At 43.6% G+C, this 19,430-nt stretch overlaps 1 protein-coding gene across 5 annotated transcripts in view; it reads left to right on the top strand.

The window, feature by feature from the left end:
• The window catches only part of LOC146823290 (rho GTPase-activating protein 6-like), a 1,132,600-nt gene that overhangs the window by 971,402 nt on the left and 141,768 nt on the right, over positions 1 to 19,430 (top strand). For all 5 annotated transcript variants that reach the window (XM_085607628.1, XM_085607627.1, XM_085607629.1 and 2 more), the window contains one exon: positions 15,775 to 15,951. In XM_085607628.1, coding sequence (XP_085463754.1) covers positions 15,775 to 15,951 — 177 coding nt within the window. The remainder of the gene's footprint in view (positions 1 to 15,774; positions 15,952 to 19,430) is intronic.

Below are 19,430 nucleotides of genomic sequence, written 5' to 3'. Positions count from 1 at the left end.
ATCATGGATATATTTAAATCATCATCATCAATTGTTCCCAAGATCTATATGGACATCCTTTAAACTAATACAAATTTAATTCCATATATAGTGCTAAATAAGTTACATACCATTTTCAATATGTATTAATAGATCATTCATCAATTTCTTGTCTCCACATTCCACTATGTAAGAATCCTGTTCATAAGTGGACAGGATCACTCTCAGTTTAGAACCCAACATCCATTATGGTTCTGGCCAGTCTGCCCATATAGCTGACACCTAATAAAGTAAAAAGGTGGTGTTCCAAAACTCAAATTCCAGAAAGAAAGGAAGGAGAACCAGAGATATGCAGTTTTAAAGATTTGAGTAAAAATAGTGCCTAAAAGCACAAAGCGCCAACTGTGATTATCTGGACACACCAGATTGGGACAAAGTCATAGGCTCAGGCCAACCACAATGGACTGTGGGCCCAATACAGCTACCCAGTTAGGCCCGCTGAACAAAGTATCTTAAATCTGTTGTGCAGAGCTTTACAGGATCTCACATCAACAATGCGTCATGCAGTGGCGGTTCCGATTGGTCGCAGGCTGTGATGTGAGGTCCTGTGTTGGGTATACGTTGTGCAGCATAGGTTCTGGGGAGTTGTGGGGTTGTAATAAGAGGTCCTGCTTTAAGGATGTGTAGTGCAGTGGCGGCTCCAAGGGGTTTTAGACTTAATGAGAGGTGCTGCTTTGAGGAGGTGTCATGCAGCGGCGGCTCTGAGAGCTGTGGGATCGGGCATGTGTTGCACAGCGATGGTTTTGATGTGAGAGGGGATATATCACACTGGCTCAGTTTAGTTTGGACCACAGCTAAGCTGTCGGAGCACCTTCAGGCCCACTTTCAAGGGTCCATGACTGGGGTGGCAGCACTTGGGGCAAGACTCACAGCATACAGAGTGCAGGGGCTGGGGTTCAAGGTGGTTGGAGCCTTTTCTGACCCTGAGACGCTAATCAGGAGTCTAGCCAGCTAGCTGTTGGAGCCACTCTAGTGGTCCTGGGTTCAATATACAGGTCCATTCCTTTTCACTCGGGCAGCACGGCAGCGGAGTAGAAGTCTTTCTTGCAGCAAAGTAGTCCTTCTGAGCATTCCACACATCCAGAGGTGTACTGAAGATTAGCGGTGGGCAGAACTTGTGGAGTTTCATACAACAACATTCAGCGGAGTTACATAAAAGCTCAGTGGGATTCCACTGAGTGCTGCTAGCCAGTGGAATTCGGCACACTGCTCATGCTGATTATTTTAGCACTAATAGCTTGTTCTGCACTGTAAAATCTATGTGAACTGCACCACGCAGCCCGCCAAGAAAACACTGCTTCTTTCTGCCACATGTAGATTTTCTGCTCTAGTGATAGCTTTCTGAACCTGAATGGTCGTGAACTGCTGTGACAGCCTGTGTTGAGAAATCTTACTGGGAGGTGTTCTAGCACCCAAATATCAAGCTAGGGGACCCAAATTCTCACACAGCGGTTGATGCAATTTTGCTTGCAAGTGGAATGCGGAGAGGGCAAAACTCCACCCTTACTGAAGAATTGGTTCTGAGGGTCTAATATTTATACCTGGTGCCAACTTTGAAGTAGGAAAAGGGTCTGGAGATTTCTACCCCTAGAGGTGTTTCAAATTTCCTGTCTTCCTGGTCTGGCCGTAGCTTGTCTGGGGTCATAAAAAACTAATGTTAAACCCTTTGTGAGTGTGCTCAGGCACAGATTTGTGATGTGAATGGTAGGTGACAACTCCTCCCCCTAATTAAGTCAGAGATGGCCCATTCTGCCAACACCTATTCTTCCATTTTCTCACTATCTAGGACCAATACAACAAGCCCAATTGTCAGCTACACCTAGCCATGTGACCCAGGATACAGGCTGAAGGCACCAAATGGTTAGGACAAGAAAATGCCAACTTTCTAACAGTGCCATTTTCAGAATTGTGATTTAAAATCCGACTTTACCTTGAAGGCGGTTTTAAATTACAATTCTTTAGACACCAAAATCAACAATCTTAACTGTTCCCAATTGAAAGTTATCGCTTGCTAATGGTATTTATTTATCCAAATATTATCTTATGAGAGAGGTAGGCCTTTCAGTTGTGAAAAACGAAGTTATGAGTTTTTCACTACGATTACATGTAAACATTAAAAATACATGTCCTAATTTTCAAATGGACTGCTTCCTGCTTAGGGCCTAACCTATGGGAGACTTATATGTATTAAAAAGGGAGTTTTAGGCCTGCAAAAGGTTTACTTTAAAACTGTGCACACAGGCTGCAACGTCAAGCCTGAAACATGTTTAGAAAGGTACTTAAGAGGGTGACACAATGAGTGCTACAGGCCCACAAGTAGTATTTAATTTATAGGCCCTGAGTACATGTAGTACAAATTTACAAAGGATTTACAAGTAAAGTAAATGTGCCAATTAGATGTATGCCAGTATTGCCATGTTTTAGGGAGAGAGCACAAGCACCTTTGCTGGGTCCTAAGGCCAGCAAAAATGAAGTCAGTAAAAACAGCAGGATTTAAGCCAAAACATTGGGTCAAAACCATGGTAATGGTGTCAGGTCGAACGTGCTGAAAGCAGAGTGAATTATCCACCCTCCTGGGAGTTCTCATCACTAAGGTGGAACAACCTGGACAGACCATTAGTATTGGCATCATCAGTTCCGGGGCAATGCTCCACTGTAAAGTCCATTCTCTGGAGGGAGATGAACCCCCTCAACAGCTTGGAAATCTCACTCCTCATCTGCATTATCCATCTGAGGGATCTGCCTGAACCCGATAGTGAGCCCCAAATCGGTATGGTTGCAACTTCTTCAGTGCCCAGCTCACTGCAATTGCTTTCCTTTCTATTGCACTGCACCTCTGTTCCCTAGAAAGCAACATTCTTCTAATAAATGCTACCAGTTGATGTAGGCTCTTTTCATTTAGTTGTGAGAGGATGGGCCTTATGCTATGCTCTGAGACATCTCACTGCACAGTGAACTCTTGGGAGAAATCATGGGCCTTGAGCACGGGGGTTCTTGCACATGGCCTTCTTCAGAGTGTTTAAAACAGTTTGGCATGTCTCAGTCTAGGTGGCCTGGGCTGCTTCTCAGAAATCAACAGTGTCAAGTTAGAAACAGTACCATAGCCCTTGGTAAATCTCCTGTAAGACCTGGTGAGGCCCAGGAAGGCCCTCTCCTCTGTCTGGGTCTTGCGGAGGGCTCCCAAGCCAGATTGATATGGATTTTGGCCTGAGTGGATGTCTCTTTCCCCCTCCAACTTGGTGACCCAAGTAGACCACAGAATCCTTCCCTATTTGGCACTTACAGCCCTTGATAGTCAGGCCTGCTCTCTGTAGAGTTTGAAGCACTTCTCTGAGAAGGCACAGGTGGGCCTGCAATCTGGAACTGAAGAGAGAAATGTTGTCTGGGCAGGCAGCACTGATGTTTTCTTACCCAGCCAGGACCTGATTGACTAACCTCTGGTAGGTGGCAAGGGCGTTCTTCAACCCAAAAGGCATCACTCGAAAATGGCCTTCTGGGTTAGAGAATGCACACCTCTCTTTGGCCCCCTCAGTTAAGGCCATCTGCCGGTACCCAGACGTCAGATCAAACTTATGAGGAACTTAGCTGCCCCCAACCTCTCAATGAGCTCATCAGCTCGGGAAATGAGGTGAACATCAGTCCTAGTAACTACATTGAGACCATGGTAATCCAAGCAGAACTGGAGTTTGGGTGTGGTACATGGAGGGGCGACTGTGGGGACCAGCACCATTGGGCTGGACCAAGGGCAGCTTGAGGGAACAATTGCCCCCAGGTCAAGCATTTTGGAGACTTCTTTCTTTAAGCTGGTTCTCACCCTGTCAGATAGCCTGTAGATCTTATTCTTCACAGAATACTGTCTCCATTATGTATATCACGAGTAAACAATATAGTGAGCCCTGGGGTTAGGGAGAAATGGAAGGCAAACTTGACAACACTCCCTCTGTTTCTCTAGGGTCATGGTAGGGAAGATGTTGACACTCTACACCCACCCATCTTGCTCCTTGGAAGTGGTTCACTCTCCTCTTCCACTCTGTTATCCATGACCATTAGCATGGTAATCTCTGACTTCTTAAAGAGTAGCTTGAGGCGATTGAAGGGAAGGACTAGCAATGTTTTCCTGTGGGCCCTGAGTTCCACCAGGTAGGTGACCTCCCCCTTGGGCTATTTCACCTCATAGAACCAAGACCATCTGCCTTGCTACACAGGCTCCATCACCCACATTTTTAGGCTAGGCTGAACCCCAACCATAGTGGCCTACTGGTCATACCAGAGCTTCATGACCTCCTGGCTGGCTTCCAGATTCTCCTTCGCCTCCTTCCAGAAGTGCTTCATCTTGGTGTGAAGGGCTTGCACGTGGCTGACCTCATCCTGAGAGGCTTTATTGGGGAGCTGGCTCCCAACCCCCTTTTCTTGGCTGAGAGGACCTCTGACAGGGCAGCAGTACAGACCTTCAGATGGGCTGAATCCAACCCCCTTCTGAGGTACCTCCTTATAAGCGAACTACTGACATGGCAAGCAGACTTCCCACTTCTGCCTCTAGGGCTCTGACAAGCCCATGATCAATCCTTTGAGGGTCCTGTTGAACCTCTCAACAAGCTCATTGGTTTGGAGATGATAGGGTATTGAGAACTTGTAGGTTACCCCTCATTTTTACCACATGGACTTCATGTATGCTGACATTAAGTTGGTACCACAGTAAGATACTAACTCCTTGTGGAACCCCACACTTATAAATATCCCCATCAGTGCTCTGGTCACCGTGGGTGCAGTATTGCCTCCAGGTACCGAGTGGCATAGTCCACCAAGACCAGGATGAACCTGTTGCTCACAGCTGTCTTGTTGTCGAGAGGTCCAGCAATGTCGATGCACACCTTTTCAAATGGGGTCCCAATGACTGGAAGGGGAACCAGGGGAGCCTTGTGCTTCCCTTATGACTTCCCATTGCCCTGGCAGGTAGGACATGACCTAGAGAATGCATCTGAGGTCACCTTCATCCGGGGCCAATGAAAGTGGGTCACAGGTCTGCCAAAGGTCTTGCACTGCCCCAGATGACTTGCCCGGGGAACATCATGAGCCAGCTCCAATAGGAAGGCCCTACAGCACTGGGGGACCACCAGCACATGGGTTGCCCCAGGCTCATGAACCTTAGGCTAGTGAGCCTATAGGAGACCATTTTCCCAGTAAATCAGGTGATCACCAGCGGTGTCACCATCTGCCTGGGCCTGCCGCTGTAAGCCTTCAACAGTGGGGCACTCCTCCTGTGCCCTGCAGAACTCCTCCCTGCTGGGACCTCTGTCCTTCTGCCAATTGGTCAGTTCAGATAGGTTTCCCTGTAGGTTCTGGGGCTTTGCAATCACACTCAGCCTCCTCCCAAACCATGTTTTTGCCTGCTCCCCTTGTCCTTTTATCTGGCTGATACCTGGGCCACTTTTCCAAGCTCCAGGTCTTCCTGATTTCCCTTTTGGGCAGCCATGAGCCGTGTGGTCAGGCACACCCATACAAGCAACCCCAACAGTTCCAGGTATGGACAGAGCTCCACATCTTTTCAGATGGTGTGCTCCATCTCATTATGCAGCAGGCAATCCACAGGCATGGATGGACTACCAGCTACCCTCAAGGATCCTGAGACCCATCACCTTAAAGGGAACCAGAGCCAGTGGGTGACTCTCATGGTTGTCAGCTAGGTGGAATACACTAGGGACTATCAGCTGTGAGGACACCAGATGACACCTCACAGTTGTTGTGCTGGCTCCTGTGTTTCACAGAGCCTCCACCCAGTTCCTATTGAGGATGACTGACTGCCTGTACTTTTTAGTGTTTCTAGGAATGTGGGCATTTGGCACCATCTGTCCCTCCCCCAGGGACAGTAGGGTAACCTCTGCACACCCCCCAAACTAAGTGGGACAACCTCCTCTCCAAGCACTACACTAACCAGCCCCAGTGTATGCCCAACAGTGGGGGCTGTGCCCTCTTGGGACTCTTGGCATAACCCTTGAAGTGCCCACCCTGTTGGCAGTCATAACATTAGGGGTGAACTTCCCTGAGGTTTAAGATCCGCAAACCTATTCTTCTTGTACTTAAATGGGGATTGGGAAACCTGCCCCATGGAACTATTTTGGGGACCTTTAAAGAACTCCTTGTTAATATTGTTATCTCTCCCCTACTTCGTCTTGTGGGGACCCTGCCCACCCTTGTGGTGATCTCTCCCCAGATACCTTCTTGTGTACCCTGGTGCTGAGACAGCTGTCTGCCTCCTTAGCAAGCTCCCCAGAGTTAGGTGTTAATGCAGCTCTGTAAAACAGAGACTGAACATGTGCTATTTTGCCCTTGGTAATCCCAGCCATACAGTGCCTTTCTAAAATAATCCACACAATTTACTTTGGACATATGGGGTAGCTTCTGACTGCCCCTAAACGTCTTCATGTACTTTTCTTGGGTGAGGTCATACTGTCTGAAAATGGTGTCCTTCATGAGGGGAGAGGGTTACCTCATCCTGCCCCCTTTTCTAGGGCCTGCAGGGCACCCCTCCCTTCACTAGGTTTGTGCCTCCTGAGACAGACCCCAATCTTCTTCAGGGACCCTATGCATCTCCAGGGAGTCCTGATAGATTTCGAACTATTTATTGATGTCGACTCCTACAAAAAAGCTAAGCACCATCTCCTTCGGAATATGGACCCTCCTATCTCCAGAGCTCACTGTGGGTATGCTACCACCATTATAGCTGGACTCCACTTGTTTAGTTCTGATGTCCAGCTCTCTGAGACTTAGATCATCAGCCAATCTCCTTTCTTCCATGGCCAGATTTTTTCGCTTGCCAAGGCTCTCTCAGCTTCAGCCTTCCCCTCCTCTGCTCCAACTTTAGCTTCACCATTTGCATCTTTAACTTCCTTTCAGCCTTCCTGTCCTCCAGCTCATCTGGGGACAGGAAATTGGAAGATATACTGCTCCTTAGCCTGGGAGGAGGCTCCACTACTTTGAGCTTGTTGTTCACTCTTCTGGGTTCTGCAACTCAGCACCTGTGTCCAGGTCCTCCCCTTGCGCTTCCAAATCCTCCTGGTTATCTGCTGATGTGCATAATTGGTGATCCTTCCCCGAGATGATTCTCAGGGCTTTCTGGAGTTCCGATTTCCTGGTATTCTTTTTGACTGGAAGCCCCCTTTCCTTATAGAACTCCTTGATCTCAGCCACAGAGTAGACATCTATGTTGACAAGCTCAAACTCCATCCTTGCAGGTATGGTCATAGGCACAGATAGTCATGTAGCGTGAGGGTTAATTTGAAAAAAGCAAAAGGGCCAATCAAGGATAATTGAGAAAACTTGAATTGATATCAAATTATTTATCTGGGCTTTTTAGTGTCACACCAAAATCACTGTGTGGCACTGCACAAACACCAGTCCTAATCCCACCGCTGAACACCAATGTAGGAAATTGAGTTAAAGGTTGAGTGGGTCGAACAAAAAACACAATTTCTGTCATGGTGTAGTTACAAGCAAACCCCAAATTAATCTGTGCTTAACCTTCTGGTAACTTGGCACAAAAGCATTCAGGCTTAATTTAGAGCCAATGTGTAACATGTTTATGTAGCACTTCAAACAGTAATAAAGTAAAAACACTACATGAGGGAAAGTATGTATACTGACTCTAATCTTGGAGGCATATATATATATTTTTTTTCAGTGTAGCTTGAGATTTAATACAGGACTATTTGAACGTATTCTGATATACAAATGCGTTTCTTTTGTGTCTCCCCATAGACTATATTTCAGTATCACTGTTCAGGTTGGTTGTCTCGGTATTTCTTGGACTCTCACTGCATGTTTTAAGAGGCTGATCTATTGGATGAAGGAAGTGGTGGTTTCTCTTTGGTCGTAGGTCATAGTGTGACATTTTTAGTTTTATCTTATACTTTCTAATTTCCGTGCAACTGGGTGTAAAACCACATAGAACTAAATTCTGTCACATACAACTTTCAGTATTCACTTTTGCAATCCAATCCATGTGCAAATGGTATGAAATTATGGGAATCCTTTTTCGTTTGGTTCCTAAACCAAAACTCTAACTGTCACTTTATCATATGCATGCATAGGCACCTTGTTTATTACACCCCCCTGGTAGCACATTTGTTCTGAAAAGACGAATGTATACGTTTTAAAAAATTTAACACAAGCTATCGTATTGTTTTCTTACCTAGCCGTGAACAAGTCGCCTGTATAAAATTACTGAGTCGACGAAACACGTGTTGGCCTAAGAACATTTTACTGACTGGAAAACTTGTAGTTTGATTAAAGAAAAGAAAAAGAAAAGAACTCGACTAATGGATTAATTGTTTTGTTGTAAACAACATGGGGAAAAGAAACATAATTTGAATATCACGTGTGCTAGGGTTTCTAATCAGGAAAATAAGCAATTTTGAAGATTTAAGTAGAAATAGTGGGTAGAAGCACAAAGCCCCAACTCTAGTTATCTGGTCATGCCAGAAAGTCACAAGTTCATGCCAACTGTGATGGAGCGCAGGCTGCGTACAGGGACCAAGTTAGGCCTGCGGAACAAAGGACTTGAAATCCGGGTTGTGGAGCATTGCGAGATCACGAATGGAGGATGCGTTGCATTGTAGCAGTTTCGATGGGCTGTGAGCTGCAATGTGAGATCCTGGTCAAGGATGTGTCTCACAGCGGTGTTTCCAGGAGCTGCAGGGCTGTGATGCGAGGTCCCGCGTCAAGGATGACTTGTGCAGTGGTGGTTCAAAGGAGTTTTGGGGCTGATATACAAGGTCCTGCATTAAGGATGCTTTCTGCAGCAGCTGTGGGGCTGCGATGCAAGGTTCTGCACCGATGAGGTGTCATGCAGAGCTGGTTCCAATGCAGAGCTAAGAGGCGATGCTTTGCTTCGCTTTGGTTCTGGTTGGATCATAAATAGGCTGGCAGAGCACTTTCAGGCTCACCTTCATACCCACTTCCAAGGGTCCAGGACTGGGGTAGCACCACATGGGGGTAAGATTCACAACAGGTAGAGCCCAGGTGCTGGTTTCAAGGTGGTTGGAGCCTTTTCTGTCCCTGAGACTCTAGTCAGTAGACCAGCCAACTAGTCCTTGTAATCACTCTTGTGGTCCTGGGATCAAGATATAAAAAATATGTTGCTCTATCCAGGCAAGATTTGGATAATTTTCTAGGGCAAAGACATGTTCTTCGATAGTCCACACTGTGCAATGGAGTGGGTTGTGGAGCACCCCCTGAGGTTGAATGGGCTGAAGCTTCAACGTCCTGAGACTTAGTGTAACAATAGAGCAGAGGTAACGTAGAGAGTGGGGCTCATGGAGGCGATCAAAACAGCAACGGAGAGACTTGGCTCCGGTGACCACATGGGACCTACGCCGCTTTATACAGCAAACCAGTAGGGCAAAAGTACAGTGTGAGGATCCTAGTCACTGGAATCATGGACCTTCCCGTACATCCCCCCAACCTCTTTGCAGGTAAGTCTTCTCCAATATCTGTATATGAGGACCGCTCTTCTGTGTTAACACTTACCTGCAAAGAGGTTGGGGGATGTCCAAGAAAGTCAATGATTCCAGTGACTAGTATCCTCACACTGTACTATTGTCCTACTGGTTTGCTGTATAAAGCAGGGTAGGTGATAAGAACAGTACAGGAGGGTGTTGGGCATTTCGTAAGCTAGACTTGAGGTTGATGCTATGTAGGAGGGGAGAGGGGACGACAGACCTTTTCACAGTTGGAAAAGTAGGTGGTTTGGAGCTTACACAAAGAAAAAGTTGGGAGAGGAGGAATAGGACAGTTTTCATTTACATTTTACAAGCACTGTATACACTATGGATAACACGAATAGGAGAGGTATAGAGAACTAAGGAGACCTCGGTGGCAAATGGAAAACTTCCTGGCCACATCACCGTGTTCAGCACTATTTATGTGATACAAAGCTGACCTGTTGAAGGTCCTTTCATGGAACATGAATGGGTTGGGCTGCAAGATCAAAAGGGGGTGATAGCGCAATACCTTCAGTGACACACCCTAGACATAGTGCTACTACAAGAAACACACCTGCTGGGGATTGTAATTTGTAAGTGTCGCCACAGAGGTTGAAACTTTTTGTTGGCAAATGCAGGCTACATGGGGGGATTGAAGGGGGTTTGCCATCCTGTCAAAGAAACAAATCGATTTTCAAGTTGAGAACCAATGGATAGACCCTGAGGTTGCTACATAGCCATACAGGGAAGGAGGAATAGAAAGGAACTTCTTATAACAAATGTGGACTGGGGCCTCTTTTGTAAGATTCAGGATGGACTTACATATGATGGGTGGTGATCTTAATGATGTAATGCGCAGCCACCTTTAAAGACACCCGCCTTGTGAGCGGTCACAACAAGCTCCCATGGGTCTTGTAATCTTTGTGAGTACAATGGAACTAGTGGGCATGTGAAGAGTTAGACCTGCAACATATAGACACTACTTGTTCCTATCAGTGGCCCCAGGGTCTCTCTCAAGACTTGATTACATGTTTATCAAGGCAGGCAAGGTACAATGGGTGAGGAAAGTGGACTACCTGCCACGAAGCATGTCAGACTACTCACCATTGCAGGTCATAGTAGGTACACATGGTTGGGGCACTGCTTGAGTCTGGAGGGAACTGATGGCTACAAGACAAAGATATTGTCTGGACCCTACATGTTGACTCTAGGATGTACTTCGAGGAAAATAAGGATTCAGTGAGCATACCAGTAACATTGTGGAAGGCATATAAGACAGTGCCTAAATATAAAGTCATAAAGAGGAAAGACAAAGAAGGACAGATGCTTGTCCTAGAGAACCAACCCAGTGGACTGGAATGAGAGTGGACACAAAAAGGATTATACTGGCAGCTGGTGGTGGTCCGAGAACAACTTCATAACCTCACTCATAATGCAGCTCATAACTAATACCTTTCTATTCAGAGGAAGTTATACGAAGCACGAAATAGGCCAGTTTGCCTATTGGCATTGCTGGGTAGGAGAGGGGAAGAAGCCATGGAACTTGCCCATACAGACAGGGATATAGTATAGGTATTGCACAGTACTTAAAAAAGCTTTACTCAGTGAGGGAAGAACGCTCCAAACAAGATATAGAAGCATTTCTAGGGGAGTGCTGGGTTCTGCTTTTAGAAGAGATAAATCACAAAGCACTAGAGTCAGTCCCTCAGAGAGAATGGGGATGTGCTGGCAAGTATGAAAATGGAGAACACTGTGAGCAAATGGCCTCCCAGTAGCGTAGTTTACGCGCCTTGCTCCACTCCTCAAGCCACACCTTACAAGCCTGTTCCATGCTGCCAGGTATAGGGGAAGCTCCCACCAGATCTTAATCACACGATTATAGTTGTGATTCCTAAATAGGGTAAGCCCTGAGTCCTCTATGCCTCCTACAAGCCTATTTCACTCTTGAAAACAGAAAGACAAATTTTGGCTAAGATCCCCACAACTAAGGTGGCCAGGGTGATTATCTCCCTTATACATGAAGACCAGACAGGATTTATGCCAGGGAGGGCCACTTGCCTTAACCTTAGATGGTTGCTTGTCTGACTTGATGAATCCAGGGCTATCCTTTTATGGGATGCTGAAAAGGCTTTTGATTCTATATACTTAGATCGGCAATACTTACATTGGACCCTGAGATGCTTTGGTTCAGCCCAAAGTTCTGTAAATGGGTAGCCCTGATCTACTAGGCTTATACAACAGCAGTGAGAGTAAACTGGGTATTGCCAGATAAGTTTGAGCTGGGAAGAGGGATGAGGCAGGGGTGCCCACTTTCCCCTTTGTTATGAGTACCATGCCTGGAGATCCTGGCTTGTTGTGTGTGATGCAGAGCTGACATAACTTTGTTCCCAGAAGTGACAAGAAAACCAGAAAGGATTTTGCTTTACGCACATGATGTCTTCATTTATCTCACCAGCCCAGTGATGGTGATCCTGTCAATATTTCGCAATTTGGAGACTTATTCTGAGTACCACATTAACTATGATAATTCCACACTTTACAAGATTGAAAACTGGGATGGAGTAGATGGTGTGCTCAGGAACTTTTGTGTCTCTCAAGGGGGCGCTGGGTATCAAGGTAACAACCAACAGGAATTGATTCCTGGAATGGAATCTTGATAAGGTCCTGCAGGAGTTTAAATCAGACATAGATAGGTGGTGTACCCTCCCCCTGAGGATTCTTAGTAGAGCCTCTCTTTTAAAAATCATTAGCTTGCCCAGATTTCTCCCTATACTACAGAATAACCACTTTGAAGTACCAGAGGCCTACTTTGGCAGGATAAATATAATCTACAAAGGTTTCTCTGGAATAAAAGTGCACCGATGATGCCCCTGCAAACTTTGTATAGGTCGACCTATCGCACTTCACGAAATGAGGGCGTACTATAGGGCTACACAACTTAAGGCCATTAATGAATGGGGATTTGATCTACCTACAGAACCAAAAGAACAACGAAATGCCAATACTGATAATTTCTTCAATTTTGTTTTTAAAGTGTCACATTGAATCAAACAAAATGACCACTAGACCTTTTTCTTCACAGTTTGTGAATCTATCAACATTTATTAAACCACAAAATCATTTTGATCAATTATTCAAAATCATTACAATAATTAAACATATCAAATCAATTCAATCCCGCACATTCCTATTACACACTTTTCTCATATCAGCAGTCATGCTATGAACACATTGTCAAAATTTAAATCACTCACAACATTCAAACAATCTCTCATTCACTCCAGCAGCCTCACGGCCATTCTACCTTTCACATCCCCATACAATACAAAAGCTGCAATTTATTAACCATAAAATTATTTTTAGAACACAATAAGACCTACGGTGTGCACATTTCACAAAGACTACCAAAATCAAAAAATGTATTCCAACGTATAGAAACACTCAATAGGTCACAAAAGATAGGTCGACGCGTTTTGAACACCCCAGTCCAATTATTGGTGTTCTCCTCAGGACCAACAAGCTTGTTTTTATGAAAAATAGATCAACCGATCTATTTGTCTGCTGGAAGTAAGACTCGTCATTGATAACAAGACGAGGCGTGGTTTGTTTCTTGAAAAACCGGTTGACGCTGTATTAGGGCGACTATGCCCGAAGTGAAGTTTTCCAAGGCGTGTACTTGTCAAGGGCTTCAACGCGAAAAAATCCAATCACACTTCCCTTCGTAGTAGATTATTCCTTTGCATTAAATCTACTCTTATTTCTTGAAGGCGTGGGTCCCCGCTATGCTGCATGTATCGAAACCGGCACAAACGTCACCGGCCACTGTTTACATTCAATTGCTGCATACACTTGAGTCAGAAAAATTGAGCTGGATAGATGACCCCAAGTACAGCTAGTTGGAAAACTGGTTGCTGAGGGGCAAGATCACTCAGAGGGCAGTTTCACACCTCTACCACACCATTATTAATAACAATCCAAAAATCTACAAAACCTGTTGTTTAAGTGGAAGATAGAGATAGGAGCCCTAGAAGATATTGACTAGGATGCAGCCATGATGTACCTGAGGGATGTAGCCATCAAAGTGTGGCTGAGGTTAATACAATTAAAAATACTAAATCAATCCTATTTTAACAAAAGCAGATTATTTAAAATGGGGAGAGCTGCCAACCCTAACTGTATACAGTGCACCACTGTAGAGGGCACATTCCTACAAGCAATCTGGGGATACCCCAGGATTAGCACATACTGGGGGACAGTGATACAGGACTGGAGGCTGTTATGGAACTCAACATTGACATTCCTAAGATGCCCTAACTGGTACTACTTGGGGATCCGAAATGATTATGATATTCCCAGAATACCACTGGGGTTTTATTTGTTGGGTTTATTGTTGCAAAGAGGCATATGGCCAAAATGTGAGGTCAGAAACGAGTCCCAACACAAACGATGTGGGACGAATGCATGAACATTTGTATGGAAGCAGAAAACGTGGTATACAAGGATTGGAGTTGCCCCAAGAAATGTAATAGTTTCTTGGGTAAATGGAGAGTTTACCGTTTACTGGATAAGGAACTGTGTGGCTCAGCATGTAGCAATGTCTATAGTTAGCGCCCACTGGAGGAATGGTAAAGAGAGGGCTAACCTTGAGAGAGGGACATGGTTAAATGCCCCACCAAGTGGGGGGGAAGGGATTCCATGGGAGGGGGTGTGGAGTCCTTTACCTAGGAGGTTGTTTGGTTATCTGACTGTACCATATGCAATGTTGTTTGCTTTTAAAGCCAATAAAAATAACTTCTAAAAAAAACAAATGGTGACACTCAACAGAAATAAATGCAAGTTTGTGTGAGATGTTGAGAAGGGTTCTTCTGCACTTACAGAGGAGCCAACACATTGTAATTACAGGGACCCTGGGACTGTCCAGGTTGTTTATGCCAGAGTGACAAAGAGAATGAAGCTCTAGAGAATCCTCTAGCAAAAAACTTGGTAGTCAGTGCAGCATATGTCAGCTATCCTCAGTCTTTCCATGGGCCCTGATACTGTCTATTATGAGGCACTTACCTCCATCCTATCTGATACCCATATGATTATGTTTGCACTTTAGAAACTCAGCTAATTAATAGTCAATCCTGAAAATGCACATAAAAGAAAGCAGGCACCTTCTTGCCTTTATGTTGGAGGAAATAGATCATTCAATCCTTGGGTAAATGTATATTTTCAAATCCAATTTTGTATGCAGATCATGATGTTAATTCACTGCTTAACTGCATTCTGGCTTTCATTTGAAAATTGGATCATTTATATTAATGCTAATCACAGAAGCACACTATTAGTCTGCACCATCAATCTTGTGCCAGCCCAACCCCTGCTGGACTGTTGTAATTCAATCCCACTTCTGAATTAAAGCAACCTGCTTCTGAAGGCTTTGCCCTCTCAATTTAAAGTTTTCTAACTTTGATGACCCAGAATGTAATTTAAAGCTTTCTGAAAATTATGAATATCTAATCTTACTGTGGCAAAGTTCAAATAGCCATCTCCATGTGACTCTGCCATGGGGCTCTGCCTGTCATAACCTCTGTAAACCATGGTTATTCTTAACAGCAGGTCCAATAGATATCTCAAAGTCCAAGCAATAAGCTAGACTTGCACATAGAAAACTACTTTTGATGTAGTATATGTACAGCTTGAACTGCATTTTATACCGTGAATATAATGCTAACAATCTAAAGTGTGTAAATTAAAAAAATACAAAATGGATCCGACATACTTTTTCTGCTCTATGATTAACCTAGTTTGATTGCTCTTTATAAGGAGTATACTCACTCTCAATCAAAATCCCAGGTAATGCTTGTTGAAGTAGACTTGTATTTACAGTTTATGAATTAGGATATGGCTACAGTAAAGTAATATGCAACCGTATTTTCTGATGTAATTCTTTTGGGTCAACCTACTGATTCATACCTTCTAGGGAATACTATCCATTTTGAGGAATCCCAATACATGGTAACATTTCTGAAATAAATATTGAGTAAAATACTATGGGAAATGTTTGCTTAATATTCTCTTGCTTCATGGAGTTATTTAAGAATAATAAAAAACAACTGTTGTGCTCTTAGCATAGGGCCAGTACAATCAATTTAGTAAGATCTCATATTGAATCAGCTATTGCTTTTTGCTGAATTATGAAAGTCATTGTTACTTATTATTCTAGTGATGTATCCATTGCAGAGCTGATAACTTTCACTTTCCTGTCTCTTAGATTCCTGGCAATAAAATGACTATTGGCAACCTGGCCACTATCTTTGGGCCAAATCTTTTGCAAAGAGAGAAAGTTGCAGAGAAGGACTACAACTTACATTCTTTGGGGATTGAAGACAGTGCAGCTATCATCACAGTGATCCAACGGTTAATTGAGAACTACAGGACTCTATTCATGGTAAGGAAATCAGGTTCACAGTGAGTAATAAAGCCTATTGTTCTGTGCCCTCGCAGTGGCTGGACCACATATGTTTTAAGGAGCCCTGTAGTGTCTAGTAGTTTTGGTAAGTGGGGACAGCTCTGATTACTCTCCTGATGGAACAATGTTAGTGAAACCTGATGAGCTCGTTTCAGTCGCCATCAGCTGCTGAACATACTTCACATACATTTATATTCTAGATAGAGGAAATGGAGAAGAACACAGCATTACAAACTTTTGATTGATCCTGTTAGAGGGCCAAGTAGGACAGGCCCTGCTGTTGTCCTTTACATCTGTCTTGGATTTAGAAGAACTGAGTGCTTCATAAAAACTGATGGCCCTCACAAAATCCAGCATCATTCAATAAGTAGTGCATGAATTTGTACACTGACTTGTTTAAACTTTCTTCTTTCTTGACTCTTTTAATTTTTTTAAATATATTTATAAGTGCATCACAGTTAGGCCTGGGCAAAATTTCTGTTCCGTTCGCGGAATTTGCGATAATTTGGCATTTCCGCGTTCCGCGGAGAGCGCGGAAATGTCAAAATTTCCGCATTCCGCAGCTTTGCGATAATTTGGTTCTTGCTCGCGCTGTAAAATAATACATTCTCGCGCGCGCGCGATCGCCTTACCTGAATCCCCGCATTCGCCGACAAGTTTTCCCGATCCGGTCGCGTTCTCCATCAGATGTTGTATTGTTTTAGCCATTTGCGCTGTCTCGCGACAGTTCGCGTCCGCAGTGACATCATGCGTCGCACGATCACGTCTTTCTTCTCGCGATCATGCACCGCGAGACAACTGAAAACAAGATGGCCGCTCCCGCGAGCAACCGCAGGGGTAAGTTAGCGACACGCAACCATGCAGAAATTATCGCGAACGGGCGGGAAAAAAACTTCCGCATCTTCGCGATATTTCCGCTTGTTTGCGGAGATTTTTAACATTTTCGCGATAATTTGCGAAAGTCGCTTTCGCAAATTCCGCCCACCCCTAATCACAGTCTGAATCTGGCAGTTTTTATCGTTAACCTAAGAGCTTTATGATGAGACTGGGAGCTTTTTCTATTCACTGTAAAAACTGTATGAGCATCCAATGAGATTACCTCCTTAAGATCGTTTTGATTCATGCAGTTGCAATTGTTCATATCTTTTTCTTATTGCTAAGTCATAAGCAAAATCTGAGTTACATTGGAAAAACTAATAATGGTCTTGTGGATGAACCCAATGATTTCTGACACATTTGTATCAGTAGTTACAGACTCTTGAGGAGTTGCTAGAAGGGTCATTATGTTTGGGTTACTATATTTGACTGCATAATGTGGTCCTCCCCTGCTGCGTAATCCCAGTGACCCTAACCATGACATAGAGCTACTGTTGAGTGTGATCATGCTGCTTCGTTGCTTACACGCCGGCTTGGCATGATGCACATTATGCAGCCACTAGGTTCAGTGATCTTACATGTAGCTAAATTTGAGTCAAAATGCATTTTTGTGTTTTCCTTTGCAAAGAAATCCATCAGGGTGATTACTTGATTCCCATTGTCTAGCAATAATGAGTTTGAACACTGCATTATTGCCATACCAACATGTGGAGAATGGTAATTCAAATCAAGTAAAACAGCTTCATCCTACTTTTTTTATTCATACCAAGTCTTTACAATGCTTGGATATTGCACAACCCTATTGGGATGGACAATGGTTATCATTTCTTTTGAATATCTCATTAATTTTTAATAGAAATATCAAACTATTGCAAGAATAATCTTTTATGCAAATTATGCAACAATCAGCGATCTATGTAATGTTGCTAGCTTTGAGTTTGAGTAATTCTGGTTACTCACTAACGTGCTTGTTCAGTAAGTTGTCACATATCTTTATTGCACATGGCCCTGGCTGCAGTGTTCAGATACGGTTCAATTCCACACATTGCCTCCCACTACTCTCAGCTTTGGTGAAAAATATTGTAATTGTGTTTCCATTAATCTATTCTCTTAATTTTTCCACCCCTTGCTTATGAACTCAGAAAGGAGGAAAAGAGATGACACATCTGCACTTGTGACCATTCACCCAAGACTGTTTTTGCCATGTTTAGGGGTTGGTGGGCTGCGTAGCCTGGTGCAGAACTGTTCTTGGATAGATTGTGTTGCAGATCAGGGAGAACCTGGCATGGCAGTTTGAGGTAGACTGTTTCTGTTGGAGCAGAGTCAAGACTGATTTGCAAATAGAGGGTCCAAAATTAGGTGGCATGTTGTGGCAAATAACAATAGACTGGGATGCAACCCAGTGCCTGAAATTAGCTCAAGAATACAATCCATTACTTTTTTGTGTACTTCGGTGCAATGGCTTTAGTGTGACGGACATGCCTAGATATGGGTTCTCTAGATGCACTGCTACTGGAACCAAGCTGCACCCTACTGATCTTGGGTTGCTTGTGTTCCGGTTCAAGGAGGACCTGTCCTGGCATTTCCAGCTAAACAGTTCATATTCGAGCAGTGTTAGGACTGATTTCAATATGTCTGGGTCCAAATGAGGTGGCATTGCAAAATAACAATGGACTGTGGTGCAGCCAGTGCCTGAGGTCATTTCAAAAATTCCACCCATTGTCTTTTTTTGCACATGTCTATATGTCTATATGTACATGTCTCTGGCACTACAGCCCCAGAAACTGTTCTTTTGCTCTCCCTATGCACATTACAATAATCGGTTCCTGTAAGCTTGTGCTTGCTTCCATAAGGTCTTTTTAAATCTGATTTCTCTAATGTTTGTGGGTGATTATGCTCACAGACATTTTGTACAATCTTTTTTTTAGTCATATCCCTCCCATAACATGTATTCAAATAATACTTTGCACATTTCCAATATATATTTTCTGTGTTTGTGCTCTCTTGCATATGTCCCTGGCATTACAGCCCCAGAAACATTTATTTTTCTCTCCTTATGTACATTATGTTAGTGGGTTCTTGTGAGTTAGTGCTAGGTTCAATAAGGTTTTGAAACACAAGTCAGTAAAGTATATCCCATAAGCATAAGTTTATCCAGTATTAGTCAATAACAGTTTTCCTTTTGAGATTTGATGTAAGTTGCTCTTTCCAACACAGTATCTGTGGGATTTGAAATTATGTATTTACATGTTTGTACTCACTATATTTTAATGAAGCAATAATATTTAAACTTGCATTATTACGTTTTTTTCTTACATATATGATGTTTTCTTTTTAAAGGTGTTTGTTAAGGTCTTCGTTTTTCTTGTAACATTGTGGGACATGTGCTTGATTTTTGCCTGTTTCAAAACACAATTGTTAAAATGATATGTTTGCAAAAGTGTTTTATTTTTATAGTATATAGTTATTTTGGTTCTTTGAGTTTGGATTTTGAAAGATGTTATTTCTATTTTCATCTTCTAATTATTGCCTTTGCTGTGTTGTTGTTTGCTATATTTGGGAAATATAAATAAAAAGCATTA

The sequence above is a fragment of the Triturus cristatus genome, chromosome 5_2 (genome assembly GCF_964204655.1).
Source record: "Triturus cristatus chromosome 5_2, aTriCri1.1, whole genome shotgun sequence".
NCBI classification, from domain to species: Eukaryota; Metazoa; Chordata; class Amphibia; order Caudata; family Salamandridae; genus Triturus; species Triturus cristatus.
This window is presented reverse-complemented; position numbering and strand designations above follow the sequence as displayed.